The 18,414-nt window shown below is 35.1% G+C and overlaps 1 protein-coding gene across 3 annotated transcripts in view; it reads left to right on the plus strand.

Annotated features, from left to right (window-relative positions):
* LOC101896521 (fasciclin-3) overlaps positions 1-18,414 on the plus strand; it is a 418,355-nt gene that overhangs the window by 373,780 nt on the left and 26,161 nt on the right. For 2 of the 3 annotated variants that reach the window (XM_059119877.1, XM_059119878.1), the window contains exon 4: positions 59-493. In XM_059119877.1, the coding sequence (XP_058975860.1) occupies positions 59-493 (435 nt within the window). Of the gene's footprint in view, positions 1-58; positions 494-11,986; positions 15,063-18,414 lie in introns of those variants that run through there. The other variant, XM_059119879.1, reaches the window with a different exon arrangement.

Below are 18,414 nucleotides of genomic sequence, written 5' to 3' on the forward strand. Positions count from 1 at the left end.
GAAACCCCTTGAAAGCTGATATCAAGCTCTAATTTCCATCTTCCATTTTTTTTTCCAGATGCCCCTCTACCCCAAGAAGATATCTCTGTCTATGGCCTTTATTTGGAACACACAGCCCTCATTAATCTGACCATTCGTGCAAATCCCGCCCCCATCATCGAATGGACCATTGACGGCGAAGTTGTACGCCAGAGCGAAAAAACTGGTCGTTTCTCGGCTTACGCACCTCAATACTTGGGACAAGACATGTACAATGTTACCTTATTGATTGCTGGCCTAACATTGGAGGACACAACAAAGACCTATCAGATGAGAGCAACAAATGCATTGGGCCACACCGATTACACAGTTCGCATTAGTTCATCGGCCACCCCGCCATCCAGTGGCTTGGAAATTGGTGCCATTGTTGGCATTGTTGTTGCTGTAGCTGTTCTCATTCTGATTGTTTTATTGGTTGTCTTTGCCCGTGCCACAGGAAGATGGTGTTTCGGAGGTAAGTGTTCGAATTGTTTCGCTAATATCCTCTTTATTTGTTCTTTTGTGATTCATGTATTGAAATGTATGTTCTAACAAAAACAAAATTAGCTTAGTACTAAAACAAAATTTTAAATTTCATATAAAACATCATTGTAGTTGTTTGAAGATTGATTTGAATCAATATTTTTTTGAAAAAAAAAAAATAACAACAAGTCATTGAAATGGCTCTTTAGGGAATCTCAATTTCTAGGGAATTTCAATCTAGTGGTAATACAAATGATAAATATTTTTTTAATCACCCTGAAACAGGTTATTCGTATCAATGGATTTTCCAAATTTTACCTCAAATTTGAAAGTATGTAGTTGTCATTTTTGAAGTGCTGAAAGTGTCCCCAATGCTTACTCCCTTTTTGTGGGTATTGTGTTTCGATTCTAATACACTGTGCGACAAAATTCAACTTTTTCAATAAATAGGTGGGAAATCCATCAGGTTATGAAAATAGAGCTAAAGAGAAGAAGACCCGTGTATTGGGGTTTTGAAAGGAAAAATTACTAGCGTAGAGGGGGCAATTACTAGGGTAGAGGGCATTTACCAGGGTAGAGGGGGCAATTTACCCCTCTAGAGAACTTTTGGAAATTTTCGTATTAAGATTCCTCGAAATACGTGCACTCCTGATACAAACGGGAAATATTGTGTTTGAAATTATCCGATAATTCCAAAAACTGCAACAAAGTCAAACGACATAATTTTTACATTTAAAAAAAAATATTGAATGAAAGCCAAAAATGTCGGAAATAGCATCAAATTTTAGAATAAGTTTAGATTTGTTCGAATTGGTCACTTTTGACACGAATTATGGCCTTTAAACGGCCAATGAAACCGTCACACGCTGCCCGAATGTTGCTCTGCGGTATTTTGACCCATTCCCGGCGAAGCACTTGCTTGAGGTGATCGACACTTTGGTATTTTTTAGTGCCAACCTTGCTTTCCAAAATACTCCAGACACAATAGTCCAACGGATTGGTATCCGGAGATTTTGGTGGCCATTGTGAGCTGGAAACGAACCTCATTTTGTAACCATTCTTAGGTGGCGCGTGCTGAGTGCGATGGTGCTGAGTCCTGTTGTTGTCCAAGGCTTTAATACACCCTCCAGAATATTTCCGCGATAATATTCGGAATTTATTCTGGTGCCACGGTCGATTAATACGAGCGGAGAGCGATCGTAGGCTGTTACGGCGGCCCACACCATCACCATGGCCGGCGCATGAGTTCTGGTGGTCAACCGAATGTGCACATTTTCAGCTGACCTTTTTGGCAAGTAAACACGAAAAAGTTCACGACTTTCGGCCAAGCGAAGTAACTCTTCAGCTCTTTTGAGTCTATTTTCTTTCTGTTGCGGTGTAAGTTCTTGCACTTTTTGGTATTTCAATGGCTTTACCCCGAGCTCATTTTTCAATATTTGCCGAATGGAATATTGCGATGTGTTCAGCTCATGGGCCATTTTTCGGCCACTGCGACGCGGGTTTCGATCAAGTCGCTTCTTTACTTTTCGAACCATTTCAGCTGATGTTGCTGTTTTCTTCCGTCCACTTCCTTGACGTGGGGCTACGCTACTAGTATCACGGTAACGAGCGATGGTACGAGACACAAAATATATATACACATTTAAATGCTGGAGTGCTCTAACGATAGCCACTTATGTTTTTCAAGTCAAAACGAACCTCATCGAAATATCGGCTTAAACCACCAAGTCTCTTTGAACCAAATCCATTTGAAGACATTTGGAGTCGATCTAGCGATGTCCGTCCGTCTGTCTGTGTGGCTGGTACGCACGATAACTCTCGAATAGAGAATTCGATTTGGTCCAAACATTGTAATATTATTATAAATTTCGGAGGTGGACAAAATCGGTCCAGTGCTTCTGGTACCTCCCCCACAAAACGTCGAAATTTCCAAAAAAAAAAAAATATATTTTACTGCACAGAAAGAGAAAGTATAATCTGATTTTGCTTTAACTTTGCAAATCCTAATATTTACATCAGTTCTAGGTCAGGTGCGAAAATGGAGAATATCGGTTCACACCATCAAGTACCTCCCCCACAAAGGGTCAACATTTTGAATAATTATAACTCTTATAAAATGTGATGTATATATTTTTTTAACCCACGGTCTGGTGTGAAGGAGGTCCACTCCTCCTGGTACCTTCCCCCCAGAGGGTCAACATTTTGAATATTCATGAAGCTCATAAAACACGAAATTACTATCCGATTCCATTCAGGCTTGGCACATCCCAGCATTTCTATCAACCCAAGATCTGTTATAAAGATGATAGAGATCGGACCATTCCTTCAGGAACCTCCCCCAAATCTCAAATAACTAAAACGATTATAAAATCCGAAATAAACATCCGGTTTTCTTCATATTTCACACACCCCATCATTTCTACTAACACAAAATCTGCTGTGAAGATGGGATATATCGGTCTAGGCCTTCTTTTATCTCCCCCACGGAGGGTCAAACTTTTGAATATCCATGAAGTGCATAAAATGCGGAATGGGCAATATTGGCCCATTCCTTCAGTATTTACTCCATGGAGAGCCAACAATTTGAATACTCGTACAGAAGTCAAAATATATTTCAATAATCGAACATTGGCTGAGGGTATACATCTTTCGGCAAAACGGACGTTTTAACTTGTTGTAACAAATTTAAGTTCCAACATTCAGTCGAGGTTTTAATTTTGAGATTTTTCTTGAGAGTCCCTATTGTTGTAAAATTTAACGAAAAATGCTCTCAAAGCGTTATATTCACACTCACAAATGCTCTGAAATCTGATTTGCTCGGTCCTAACATCAATCTCATTTTCTTTTATACACATAAATATTTCAATCCCTGAACATTAGACTAACAACTTCTATTAATTAGCATTTCACAATAAGTCCCTCATTAGGCTCTATTGCCATTTACACACACTGCATATGTATGTATATAGCATTGTCATGGCACTTGTTGCTTACAACATTATTGTCCTTAAGATTTTCCCTGCAACAGTGTTATAATACAATTTCTTGTTCTCGTCTTCTCCGCCGGAGAAGGATGTGCAATTCCTCTCGAAGAAAAGCGAAGAAAATCGGATTTTAATTAAATTTTCAAAGTTTATAACATGACTGCAAACAAAAGCCAAAGATCCTTACCGGTAATACATATCAGCATTTTTGCTTCCTTTTGTGATTCACTTTCTTCGGCTGTTTCAGGATTTTATGTGTGTGTGTGCGTGTGTGCAGACACCATAAATGAGAAGATTATGGTAAAAGATTTTTCCCACAAGGAAATTATGCATACATCATGTGTTATATTCTTTACACGTATGTGTGTACATATGTATGTGGTGTAAGTATGTATGTCTCTGCAGATGTTTTAATTATGACTGGTATACATGTATACAGTGAAACCTCCAATTATTTGATATTAGGACCTTAATATTTTGGAAAATCAGAATACTGTAAATTTTGGTCGAAAATAATGAACAATGAGTTATTCCATTAAATGCCTTAAAGAACATATAACATAAATATTTTAACATAACATTTGTTATTGATTACCATGTAATGAGTAAAAAAGCGCATAGCGTGTGTGTCCAACTAAAATACTTAGGCTTGTGTATATGAAGCTAATTTTGGCCGGGCGGGACTTTTTATACCCTACACCATTTGGGATCAATTTGGCAATTTTCAAAAAATAAATCCTTTAAAAATTCTGTTAAAGTCTCAAAAATACCGAAGATAGCTGATATATTGGGATAGATAAGAAGACGTGGACCTGCATAGGCAACTATTGTCATAAGCCGTTCTCACGTGTCATAAGCTGTAGTATCCATTACGAACTTCAAACACCATATTTGAAACAATTCCGGTTAATAATGTCGCTAAAATCATGATTTCCACAGACGAACAAACCGACGGACATCGTTAAATCGACATAGAATTTCATGCTGATCAAGAAAATATATTCTTTGTGGGGTCTAAAACGTATATTTCGAGGTGTGACAAACGTAATATACGGAATAACAAACGTAATATACACTCCATACTATTGTGGAGGATATAAAAGGCAGATAAGTTCGACCGGGCCGAACATTTTATACCCTTCACCATTTGGAAGGAACTTGAAAAATTAAAAAAAAAATCTGTCGAAAAATACCGCTCAACTGAAAACCGTTATATGGGGGCTTTACAAAGACGTGGACCTGCATAGCCAATATTCCGTCATAGGTTTTAGTACCCATTACGAATTTCAAATACGAAATTTGTTACGATCCTGGTTAATAATGTCCCCAAATTTATCAAAATATTAAATATCGGGAGGTATCATTATGTGGGAGCTATACGAAGACATGGACGTTGGTAGACAATTCTCTTCCAAGAGGTAAAGTACTCAGAAGAAACCCCTTGAGTGGATTTTCAGACAATTCCATTGAAAAATTTGGCTACAATCATGAATATACAGAATATCGGGGGGGTGGGGTTACCGTTATTACCGGGATTATACGATATCGGGGACCTTCTAGGGGGGAAAGTGCTCAGCACGAACTCCTTGTGTAGAATTTCCGACGATTCCATAAAAAATGTGACTATAATCAGCAAAATACCGAATGTCGGGAGGTGCCGTTATATGGGGGCTATATGTTATCGTGGACCTATATAGACGCTTCTCTACCAGCGGGTAGTGTACTCAGAAGGAACCCCTTGTATAGAATTTCAGACAATTCCATTAAAAAATGTGGCTAAAATCGTCAAAATAAGGAATATATGGGGGTACCGTTGTGTGGCGGCTTATGATATCGCGGACCTATATAGACAAATCTTTCGAGGGGGTAATATACTCACAAGGAACTCCTTTTATGGATTTTTAGACAATTCTATAGAAAAATTGGCTGCAATAATAAAAATACCGAATATCCGTATGTGGGGATGTGCCGTTATGTGGGGGATATACGATATCGGGTTAGAACTCAATAACTCCTTGTATGGATTTTCAGACAATTCAGACATTGAAAAATATGGACAAAAATCATTAAAATACCGAATATCGGGAAGCACCGTTAAATGGATCTTACGATACCGTCCGACCGATATAGCCCTATCTTCGAACTTGATCTGGCTGCAGACAAATACTGATCTGCTCTTGCAACCAACGGACAGACGGACAGTGCTAAACCGTCTTTGAGATTTACGCTGATCACGAATAATTATACTTTTTTAGGCTCTAAAGTAATTATTTCAATGAGTTACAAACGGAATGACGAACTTAATATACCCTCCATACTATATATGGTGGAAGGTATAAAAACGCCAGAAAATTAATATTTTTTTGCATGTAACATGTCCTTATAAAAAATAAGTTTGTTGCAGTTGGTTTTACTGTATATATGTATGTATGTACATTGTATATCTTGTGTTAAGGTCTTTGTTGTATGTAAATTTTCAAAAAAAAAAAAAAAATATTCTTAAATGTAAAGTTGCAACTTTAAGCTACAATTGAATTTGAAAGCTTTGTGTTGAAACAACGCAATATGCATGGATTTGCACACTTAAGATTTTCTCAAAGTCAGAATCCCCAGATATATTTAAAGACAAAGGAAAAAACATAACTTAATAGTTATTCCGTAATGAATGTAATTCATCAGGGGATCTTAAAATATAATTGAAATAAGTATCAGTTCAGAGCAAAAACACTGATTCAATTTTTTTTTTAATTTTTTCAAATTAATTGTTGATGGGTGAAGGTAATCATTTAGTTTTTATGTTGTAAAGTTTTATGAATGACTTTTACTTTTGCAAAAAATCGCAAAGTCGTTAAACAATGTATTTTTATCTTTCGATCGATTCTCATGCCAGCACTAAAGTATGCTACAATTTGAAATTATTTGTTGGCAATACGATTCTGAAAATTTTAAAATTCAACTCTTCCTATTCAGCAAAGATTTTTGATTTGCTGTAAATAAACGAAAATCGACTTCGAGCTTGCCAAAAAGTTCTTATTGAGAAATGTTGATTAACATTTATTCAGACCATATATCTAAGGGTCTCTAGTCAGCTTTACTTACAGTGAGTTATCGCTAGTCAGTTTCGCATTTTTAAGGTTGCAAAACGAACAACAGTACCGAATCCTCCAGGCCTCTTATTTTAGATGATTTTATTCAGGAATACGTGAAAAGCAAGAAAAAGTTCGTCTAATCGATATTGTAGAGTGTAGAGGGTGAGATAAAAAAAAAACTGCAACAAAGACAAACGCCATCATTTTAAATTTTTTTTTTTAATTTCATTGAATAAAAGCAAAAATTGTCGGAAATAGCATCAAATTTTAGAATAAGTTTAGATTTGTTCGAATTGGTCACCTTTGCCACCAATTATGGCCTTCAAATGGCCAATGAAACCGGCACACTCTGCCCGAATGTTGCTCTGCGGTATCTTGGACCATTCCCGGCGAAGCGCTTGCTTGAGGTGATCGACACTTTGGTATTTTTGAGTGCCAACCTTCCTTTCCAAAATACTCCAGACACAAAAGTGTAACGGATTGGTATCCGCAGATTTTGGTGGCCATTGTGCGCTAGAAATGAAGCGAGGAACCTCATTTTTTAACCATTCTTGGGTGGCGCGTGCTGAGTGCGATGGTGCTTAGTCCTGTTGGAAAGTTCAAGGTCTGCGGCCAAAATGTTTGCGTGTCCATGGCTTTAATGCACCTTCCTGAATATTTTCGCTATATATATATTTCGGCATTTATTCTGATGCCACGGTCGATTAATACGAGCGGGTAGCACCAATCGGCTGTTATTGCGGCCCACGCCATCACCATGGCCGGCGCTTGAGTTCTGGTGGCCAACCGAAGGTGCACATTTTCAGCTGACCTGTCACTGGAATAATATAAACAGCCGTCGGACGAGTGGCTTAGAAATGACAGCAGTCTGAAGTTGGTTGCAGTTTTTTCATCTCACCCCGAATAAGCAAGTATCCAAATGGAACGAAATTTTCAATAAAAAAAATTCTGTTAACAATTCTGTTAAAATTTTATGAATGCAGAATATAGATAGTTACCATTGTATCGAGGTCCATACGAAAACGTGGATGTACATATGCAATTTTTGTCATAGTCATTATAGCATTCAAATGCGAAACTTAAAACAATTCCGGTGAATAATGGCGCAAAAACATCAAAATACTGAATATTAGGAAGTGCGGTTATATGGGGGCTATACGAAGACCTGTACATGCATAGATATATTTCTGTCATAGACTCATATGATGTCCAGATGGAACTTCAAATACGAAATTTTAAACAATTCCAGTGAATAAAGTAGCTAAATTCATCAAAATACCCAACATAGGGAGGTACCGATATTAAGGTGCTATACGAAGACCTAGACCTGCATAGGCGACTTTCTGTCATAGGTTGTAGTACTCGTACGAAGTGCAAATTCGAAATTTGAAACCTTTTCGGTGAATAATGTAGCCAAAATCATCAAAATACCGAATAAAGGGAGTTACCGATATAGGGGGGCTATGTGAAGACGTGGACCTGCATAGGCATATGCAGTCACAGACTGCTGTACCTTTTTTATTTATTTATTTATTTTTTTTTTTTGGGGGGGGGGGGGGGGGGGGGGGTGAGTGTGCTTAAACGTTGACATATATGGTCTATTTTCAATACAAAAAGTCCTGCCGACCAAACACACATTTGAGTAAAATTTTATCATCCTACTTGAATTCGTTCAGATTCTAGAGTGATTTCCACAGGCGGACACACGGACTTTTTTATTTTATGCTGATTAAGAATATATATACTTTGTAAGGTTTAAATGCATATTTCGAGGTGTTACAAACGAAATGTCAAACTAAATATATGGAGGGTATGCACTATGGTGGAGGCTATAAACAGCGATATTTTTGTGTGGCAAACCCTGATATTTTAAACCAGCAAGCTGCATTATGAAGGAAAATACGTAGACGATTTTTAGAAAGAATGTTGGGACTTATCTCAATTTTTTTTGTTTTTATACCCTCCATCATACTATGGAGGGTGTATTCATTTTGTCATTCCATTTGTAACTCATCGAAATAATGATCTTAGACCCAACAAAGTATATATATTCTTGATCAGCGTAAAATTCTAAGACGATGTTCGCCTGTCTGTCTGTGTGTCTGTCCGTCTGTCTGTCTATCTGTCCGTCTGTCCTTCTGTCTGTTGTAATCACGCTATCTTTCAAACGAATTGAGATAGAAGGCTAAAATTTTGCACACGTGTTTATTTTGCCAGTAGGCAGGTTAAGTTCGTAAATGGGCCATGTAGGTCCATGTTTTCATATAGCCCCCATTAAACGGTACCTGCCTATATTCTGTATTTTGATGATTTTTGGCGACATTATTCACCGAAATTATTTCATATTTGGCATTTGAAATTCGAAATGGATACTACAGCCTATGACAGAAAATTGTCTGTGCAGGTCCACGTCTGTGTATAGCCCCTATATAACGGTTCCTCCCTATATTCGGTATTTTGACGAGTTTAGGAAATACCCACCGATATTGTTTGAGATGTCGTATTTAAACTTCGTATTGAATGTTACAGCCACTGACAGAAAATTGTCTGGCTGGTCCAGGTCTTCACATAGCTCCGATATAACGGTACATTATTCACCGTATTTCAATTTATAGAATTTGAATATGGTAATGGCTTATGGCACACAATACCTTTGTAGGTCCACTTCGTGTAGACCCCAATTAAACGGCTATATTCAGTATTTTAAAAATTTAAACAGAATTTTTTGAGGATTTTATTTTTTGAAAATTTCCAAATTCATTCCAAATGATAGAGGATATTAAAAGTTCGACCCGGCCGAACTTAATCTTTTTACCCTACAACACTATGTGTTGGGGGTATTATAAGTTTGATTGGGCCAAAAATTATGTAACACCACTAAATATTGATTTCCCACATAGGAAAGTATATATGGATCTTCCTGTCTCGCCGAGCTGAGTCGATCTAGCTATGTATGTCCGTCCGTCCGTCCGTCCGTCTGTCCGTCTGTCCATGTTAATTTGTAATCACTCTACAGGTCGCAATTATGGCCCGATCTTCACGAAACTTAAAATGTAGGTGGGGTTAAGGTCAGAATAGAACCCTATTTCTTTTAGAGAGGATTGTATAATATTTAGGGGTTGAAATGGACCAAAAACTGAAAAATTTTCTGATTTTGCAGTTGCTCTACAGGTTACAATTATAGACCAATCGATGCGGAATTTCGCATGTAGCTAGAGTTTAGGGCGGGGAAGAAGCCTACCAATTTGGGTGGTCATCGGATAATATTTAGCGGGTAAAAAAGACCATATCTTTTTTGTTGAAAAAATTCAAAATTTTTCATTAAACCGAGAATATTTTAAGTCCCGGCGAAATCACAAAGACATGACAAGGTTACTTCTGATCTTTTCATTGATGTTAAGATCCAACAAATCGGATATATAGCAAAATATGTGCGATATATATGTCTATCAAAGAAGATATGCTTGAAAGATCTCATATATTTCGAGAACGGCTGAACTGATTTCGACAGTTCTCATTAATTCAGAATGGCCTCTTGGCAGGAAAGAAAAAACGTCAAAAAATCGCATAAAAATATCTCTCTTAAGATGAAAATATTGATTTTGTAACTTTTTCTCATATTTTTTTAATTTTGTCATATTTTTGGCATATTTTCATTTTGAATTAAACATTTGGGAATATTTCTAAAACTAAGTAGTTAGGATATCAGTATATCATATACAGATCGCATTTATGGCCCGATCCTTACGAAATTTTGCATGGGGATAAGATGAGGGTCAGAATAGAAGCCTACTCTTTTTGGAGATGATCGCCATATATTTAGGGGTTGAAATGGACCGAAACTGCAAAATTGTCAGCAGGTCGTAATTATCGCCCGGTCCTCACGCACATTTGAATGGGGGTTACCGGACATTGCAAAAGCCAAGCAATTTTGGATGGCCATCCAAAAATATTCAATGTGTGAAGAAGTTTGCCAACTTTTGTAGACAAAATAGGAAAATGTCCATTCCAGTGACTTTTTGTAGAATTCACAAATACAGGAAAGACACACTTCTGAATATTTCGTTAATGCTGATTTCGTTGAAGAATATAGTCAAATGTCTGTATTTCATATAGATGCGTTTCAGTCAAAAACCAATAATAAATGTTAATTTTTTGCCACTTCTGAGAGATATAGGTCTTTGGGAAATATTGGTTCCAGATCTAGGAAGACCATTTACGCGCAACATCTACCAATAAATTGGAAATGAGCAAATTAGTTTAAGTTGCTATTATTCGAAAATTAGAGAACGAAACCTGGTTTTCTTTTATTATTTGTCACAATATCTTGTGGAATTCTTTCGAGTATCTCGCCTATATATACTGTATCGTTTATTATAGTGTTGCAGGGTATTTAACGGTCGGCCCCGCTCTACGGTAGCCTTTGCTTACTTGTTTTTACTTGTTCTCATTCGAATTGCAAAATTTTCTGTCTCATTGTTGGTCGCACGAACTTGTATGAAACAGACAGCTTTAAGTCATTTTTAAAAACCCTCAGAAACGTAACTTTATGTTCATCCGACAATATCATTCAGATCAAAAGTTTAAATTAAATTAATGCAATTATTAAATTCTATGTCGTTATATATCATTTAGTTTATATTACTAATTGAAGATACATCCCAACAAAATGCCATACATTTCCATTTCACATCAAATAACCAAATTTGCACATCTCTTAAAATTCCATTTAAATTTTAAGTCATTTTTGCATGATGCACCAACATTTGTTTAGAAAAAATAAAACTTCTTAAATATTGATTATATTTGTTGGAATATTGTGAAAATACATTTAAGAAAAAAACAACAACAACAACAAATGAAAATACGAAAAAACAAACAAGAGCTAACATGACATTTTGAGTTGCAAACGCAAGAACGAACGAAAAAACGTGACGCTTAGTTTTCTAATTGGCAATAGGGCAATTTTAACCTACAATTTGATAAACAAATAAAATTTTATTGGTTTTTGGTGTAAGCGAGAAAAAAAAACAAACTAAATTTCTACTAACAATAAAATAAATTTGAAATTTTAGTTTGCAAAAAAAAAAAATTATGTATGGTTTTAGGTTTTTGGCTTTGCTTTCTTTGCTTTTATTATTTTTTTTAGTTATTTTTCTTTTGGTAGAAGTTTGTAGTTTGAAAACGAAAACACATTCTATGGTGCTTTACTTTGCTTTTAAGTTTCATTTTCATTGCTATTTTTTTATGGTCTGTACTCTAAGTTTTTCTTAATTTCCTATTTTGATTTTCTTTGGTTTTGCTTTGAATTATTTTTTTTTTGTACATTTGTTCTTTCTACCAATTCGAGACAAAACGGAAGCTAAATGTTAGTTCTTGTTCTTTTTCTTTTTTCTTTTGTTGTTGTTGCAGGAGCCACCCTAAACACTGACATTGGTCCCGATTCTGAAGCCCAAATCAATCCCCATCTCAATGAAGATTTCGATGGTCGTGAATTCAATAACGGCGAAGAAAACATCGACACCACACACCAGACATCGGAGGAACCCACACCCCCCGTCACCGATAAATTGGATTCACAAAAGAAGGCTGATCTCAAGAATAACAGCAACAAAACGGCGACGGCCACCAATGGCAATGGACATGCCAATCCTGCTGAAAATAAAACAAATACTTCTGTCTAAGAAACAGGATTGAAAATCTAAAGGGCACAAACACAAATGCACACTCACACACACACAAAATTCCTTAAACGAGGCATTATAAAACAGAAAATAGACAACGACTTTAAGAAATTGTGACAAAACAAAAAAAAAACAAACAATTTATTTCTTCCACTATTATTTATATACATATTTTTTTAAAAATTTCGGCAATTTCGTTTGCGTCCAGTTGAAAAAAAATCCTTCAAGGATTTAATTTTCTCTCTTTTTAACAATTTTTTCAAAATCTTCCAAAATTGTTCATAAGTAAATGCACATTTTGAAACAAGCACAAATTTTCAATTTAGTTTATTTAAAATTTGAATCTTTTTTTTTTTTTGTTTTTCAAAAATAAATTGTTATTTCGGTAATTTACAACAAAAAATATACGTAACATCCTTGATAAAAAGAATCTGATTTAAGAAAATTTAGTGAGAAAAACAAACGTACGTAATATTTCTCAATTTCGTTATTAAAAAAAACTGGAATTTAGAAAAAAAAAATACATTTTAGTTTTAAATTTAAATCCTTTGATTGTCCCTTTCAAATGCTTTCAAAACAAAATTTTACAACGCAATTCTACTATAATTAAATATCTAATCCTTCTCGTTCTGCCCTTCCATGACAGCTACAAGCACACAGAAAAAAAATCAATTATTTTGAAAAAAAAAACGTCGTTAATAAAAAAGCGTCTACTCGAAATTATCCACAGTCCGATGGGGTCTTCAGTAGAAAAAATCTCTTTAGAACAACTGAAGTCGAGCAAAAATCTAAATATGAAAAATATTGTAATTTTTCTCTTTGACCTGCTCTCTATTGAACTTTCACCTCATTCACAACTTAATCGGTATTCAGTTCGATATAAAGTTTTAGCTGTTTTTCATCCCAACATTTTCATCTTAGTGTTTCCATGACAGTTACAAGAACATAGAAAAAATCGATTAATTTAAAAAAAATCATTAAATTAAAAAATGTTCTATTCGAAATTATCCACAGTCCGACGGAGTCCGCAACACCACCTTTACTTGCGTAGAGAAAAATCTCTTTTAAGGACAACTGAAGTCGAGCAAAAATCGAAATAAAAAATAAGGCAGTATTTCTCCTTGATCTGCTCTCTATTGAACTTTCCCTTCATTCACAACTTAATCGGTACTTAGTTCGAAATAAAGTTTTCCCAAAATTTCCATACCCTATTTCGAGTATCAAAATAAAATTATTCCGTGATTTTTTCCAACTTTGTACAAACCTATATTATGTTCAACATTAGCAGGATCTTATATTTAGGATATATTGGTTTAATTTTTCCGATACCATTCACAAAAATATATTACATTGATTCGCAATTGGGTAGTACCAGGTTCACATCATTATGTCTTTGTGAGTTCATTTGTAATATGGAGAAGGAAGTGAGATAGACCCATAGTTACTTTTGAGGATCTTCATAGAATCACTTTCTGAGTCGATTTATGCATATCAGTCCGTCAGACTATCCCTCCGTCCGTCTGTCCATGTATTTTTGTGGACAAAACGCAGGTCGCATTTATTATCCGATTGAGATGAAAATTTTCAAACAATATTTGTTTGGCCCAAGGGCAAACTCTTTTGAAATTGATGAGAATCGGTTCAAATTTAGATATAGCTCGCTTATATATCTTCAACCGATTTCGGGTTAGTTGTGCACCACCAATTGTGCCAATATTAGTCCAAATGACCTGAATTTTGGCACATCGGACCGAATTCAATCTAGAAGCAAGTATATTAAATTTGGGCAAAAATCTTTTCAGATATAGCTCTATCTCCCACATATATTTCAACCGATTTGGGGTTTTCAGTCCCTCACATGCACAATATGCAGCCCACAAGAATGTTATTTGACACCAGATAACTCAAAAACACCTCTGTCATAATTTATCGAGATTGGATCAGATTTGGATATAGCTCCCATATATATCTTCAACCGATTTCCGGTTAGTTGTGCACCAAACGGCTAATATCAGCCTAAATTAACTGAATTTTGGCAATTCCAACTCAAATCATCCTAGAAACAAGTATTTCAAATTTCGTGAAAATCGGTTCAGATATAGCTATAGCTTATCCAATAGGTTTCATCCAATTTGGTGTTTAAGTCCTTCACATGCGTAATATGCACTCCACAACAAAGATATTTGATACCGGACATCAAATACAGCTCGAAAATACCTCTGTCAAATCTTAACGAGATCGGTTCAGATTTGCAGCCTCCGTCAACGTTGGATATAGTTCCAGATCCAGGTTTGGATATAGTTCCAAATTGTGACTGCTCTAAAGCCATGATACGCATTCAAATAAGGTTCATAGTTGGTATGATCTACTTCACATAAATTCCCAATAAAAACTTTTTTGTTACGAGAGCTCTACTAAATACGCATTGTGGTGTAGGGTATCATATTGTCGGCCCCGCCCGACTTTTGACCTTTCCCTTCTGGATCTTTTGACCTTTCCCAATTTGGAGTACAGAGTAAAATTCAATAGAATTTCTCAGCAATATTAAAAGCCTGTTTGCTTCTACATAAAACAAAAGAGTGAAGAGCACTCTCTTACTCTTTTAATACTTCCTCTCGCAAGCATTTTTCACTCGCGAGTAAAATCGAGATATATTTGTCGCCCAAATAACTAGGCCAACAATTTGTTAAACATTTTCGATAGACAATTTTATTAACGACATTATTTTCAATTTTGAACGATTTTTCTCAAACTGTGTGCACTAGGACATGTATAAAAACACACAAACTCGAATATGTTTTGTTTTTATTATTTTATATATATTTTTATATTATTATTATTTTTATTATTTTTTTACGATTGTGAATGCCGTAAGAAAATTAATAAATAAAAAAACGATGAATAATTTAATAAACTATATAATAATTAAATAAATACTATGCCTAAGTGTAGTATATAATTTAAAGTTCATACATATATATTTTTCGTAATGATAAGCCAATTAATTTATAAGTCAGTCAATTTTCGTAAATTGCTTTTCTCGGATCAGACTCGAATATATGGGAACGATAATCTCAAAAATATCTTAATTTTTTTATATTTACACACACACATATACATATGTTTTCCATAACTTTGTAAAAAATAAAAACATTATCCACACATACTTAAATGTATTGTTTTTTAACCGTCCTGTTTCTCATGATTTTATATTATTGTGTAATATCACCACTAAGCAATTAACTTTTTTTATACAGTTTATACATATATAAATATATTTTAAATAAATCTAAAAAACAAATTGCAATTGTACTTAACTATAACAATTGTACTTAAAACTATAAAATATTTAATAGGAATTTGTATGAATTTTTTTACGCAAAGCAAAACTTTTGTAATCTTTTATTTGTTTACTTAAATCTAATGATTGAATGTACTTACATAGATAGATGTGTCGCAGGACCATATATTTTATTTCCAAATTTGTATACAAATCTTAACAAAACAAAAAAAAAAAAACAAAAAGAGAAGTAATAGAAAGTTAAGCTTATTATAAATATTGTATTTTTAATTTTTTTCCAAAATAAAGAATTATAATAAAACAAAATGAAAAGGTTTCCTTTTTTTATATTTAAATTAAAAACCATTTATTCATCATCACTCGCCTTTAATCTTTCTCGACTAATCTCGACTAACCAAATTCACACACATTTAAATATTGAATTGCTGCTGAACATCATTGAATGAGTATTTATTTAATGGACTTGTAGAAATAACGACACATTTCAAGCAACATGTCCTTGTTAATATTATGGATCTGATTTTTATACCCTACAACACTATGTGTAGGGGATATTATAAGTTTCACATATGATTATTTCAATTTGACTTATATTATTGAATTATACATTTTGTAACATTTTGTAAAAACCCTACAACAGTACGTGTAATCTGTATTATATACAGGTCGCAATTTTCGCCCAATCCTCGCCAAATTTTGCACGGGGATAGGTTTAAGATCAGAATAGAAGATGAAGATGTACGCGAAACATTTAGGGATAGAAATAGAAATTTTCCTTTCAAATCAAGCTCCTATCAAGCTTCCTATCCGCTCGGAATTTTGCATAAGGTTAAAGTTTAGGACAGGGGCCGAGCATGTGTGATGTCCATCAGTTGATAATATTTTGGGGGTAAAATAGACCACAACAAAACTATCGACACCGACAAAATTGATTTGGAGCTAAAATGAAGGATTTAGTAATGACAAAACCAATTGCCAATTAATACAATATATAACCCGTTTTCATTGAAAATTATACAGGGTGAGATGTCATTTCTAAGCCACTCACCCCATAGCTGGTAAAATTATTCCAGTGACAACTCATTATATTATTTACAAGCGTGCAACAGCATTTTTGGTGAGAATTTTCCAGAAAAAAAAGTTCTTCGTGATTGAATTCAATTGTGATAGTATGATTTCTTTATATTGGGCTGGAAAATCACAAGTGGCTATCGTTAGAGCACTCCAGCATTTTAATGTAAATAAACCTTTTGAGTCTCGTACCATCGCTCGTTACCGTGATACTGGTAGCGTAGCCCCACGTCAAGGAAGTGGACGAAAGAAAACAGCAACATCAGTAGAAATGGTTCGAATAGTAAATAAGCGACTTGATCGAAACCCGAGTCGCTGTGGCCGAAAAATGGATCGTTAGCTGAACATATCGCAATATTCCATTCGGAAAATATTGAAAAATGAGCTAGGAGTAAAGTCATTGAAATCCCAAAAAGTGCAAGAAGTTACACCGCAACAGAAAAAAAATTAGAAAAAAAGTAGTTCACCACGCCGAATTTAGTTTTCTCCTATGAGAAAATATTCGTTGTGTTTACTTGCCAAAGAGGTCAGCTGAAAATATGCACCTTCGGTTGGCCACCAGAACTCAAGCGCCTCCCATGGTGATGATGTGGGCCGCCAGACGTATTAATCGACAGTGGAATCAGAAAAAATGCCGAATATTATCTCGAAAATATTCTGGAGGGTATATTAAAGCACGCATACATTTTGGCCTCAGACCTTGAATATTCCAACAGGACTCAGCACCATTGCACTGAGCGCGCGCCATCCAAGAATGTTAACAAAATGAGGTTCCTCGCTTCATTTCCAGCGCATAATGGCCACCAAAATCTCAGAATACCAATCCGTTGGATTATTGTCTCTGGAGCATTTTGGAAAGCAAGGTTGGCACTAAAAAATACCAAAGTGTTGATCACCTCAAACAAGCCCTTCGACGAAAATGGACCAAAACACCGAAGAGCAACATTCGGCCAGCGTGTGACGGTTTCATTGGCTGTTTTAAGGCCATAATTCGTGACAAAGTTGACCAATTCGAAGAAATCCAAACTTATTCTAAAATTTGATGCCATTTCCGACCTTTTTTTTCTTTCATTCAATAAAATTAAAAAAAAATCTAAAAATTATGGCTTTTGACTTTATTGCAGTTTCTTATCTCATCCTGTATCTGGCAGCTTACGCACATTATTATTTTCTAAAAAAAATATCATGTATTTCGTATAAAGTCTAAACCTGGCAGGTCGCAATATTAATATCATATTTATTTAATTCCGACACGAAATGGACTATATTGGGCCATTATTTATTTTTGAGGATCTTCATAGAATCACTTTCTGAGTCGTTTTATGCATGTCAGTACGTCCGTCCGTCCATTTATTCTTGTGAACTAAATGCAGGTCGCAATTTTTGCAATCAATATTTGTTTGGCCCAAAGAGGATGAGATTTAAATATAGCTCCCATATATCTTCAACCGATTTCGGGTAAATTTTGCAGCAAATGGCCAATATCAGAACTAATGCATTGACAAATGACATCCAATTTGTTGAAATCTGTTCAGATATAGCTAATATAAGTCCAAATGGCCTGTATTTTGGTACATCCATTTTGGGTTTTAAGTCCCTCACATGAGTAATATGCACTCCAAAAGAATGCTATTTGGTACCGAATATCAGATATTGCTCGAAAATACACATGTCAAATTTTATCGAGATCGATTCAGATTATATATCTAATATATATCTTTATCCCATATCAGATTTATTGTGCACCAAATGACTAATATCAGCCCAAATGAACTGAATTTAAG

The sequence above is a fragment of the Musca domestica genome, unplaced genomic scaffold (genome assembly GCF_030504385.1).
Source record: "Musca domestica strain aabys unplaced genomic scaffold, Musca_domestica.polishedcontigs.V.1.1 154, whole genome shotgun sequence".
NCBI lineage: Eukaryota > Metazoa > Arthropoda > Insecta > Diptera > Muscidae > Musca > Musca domestica.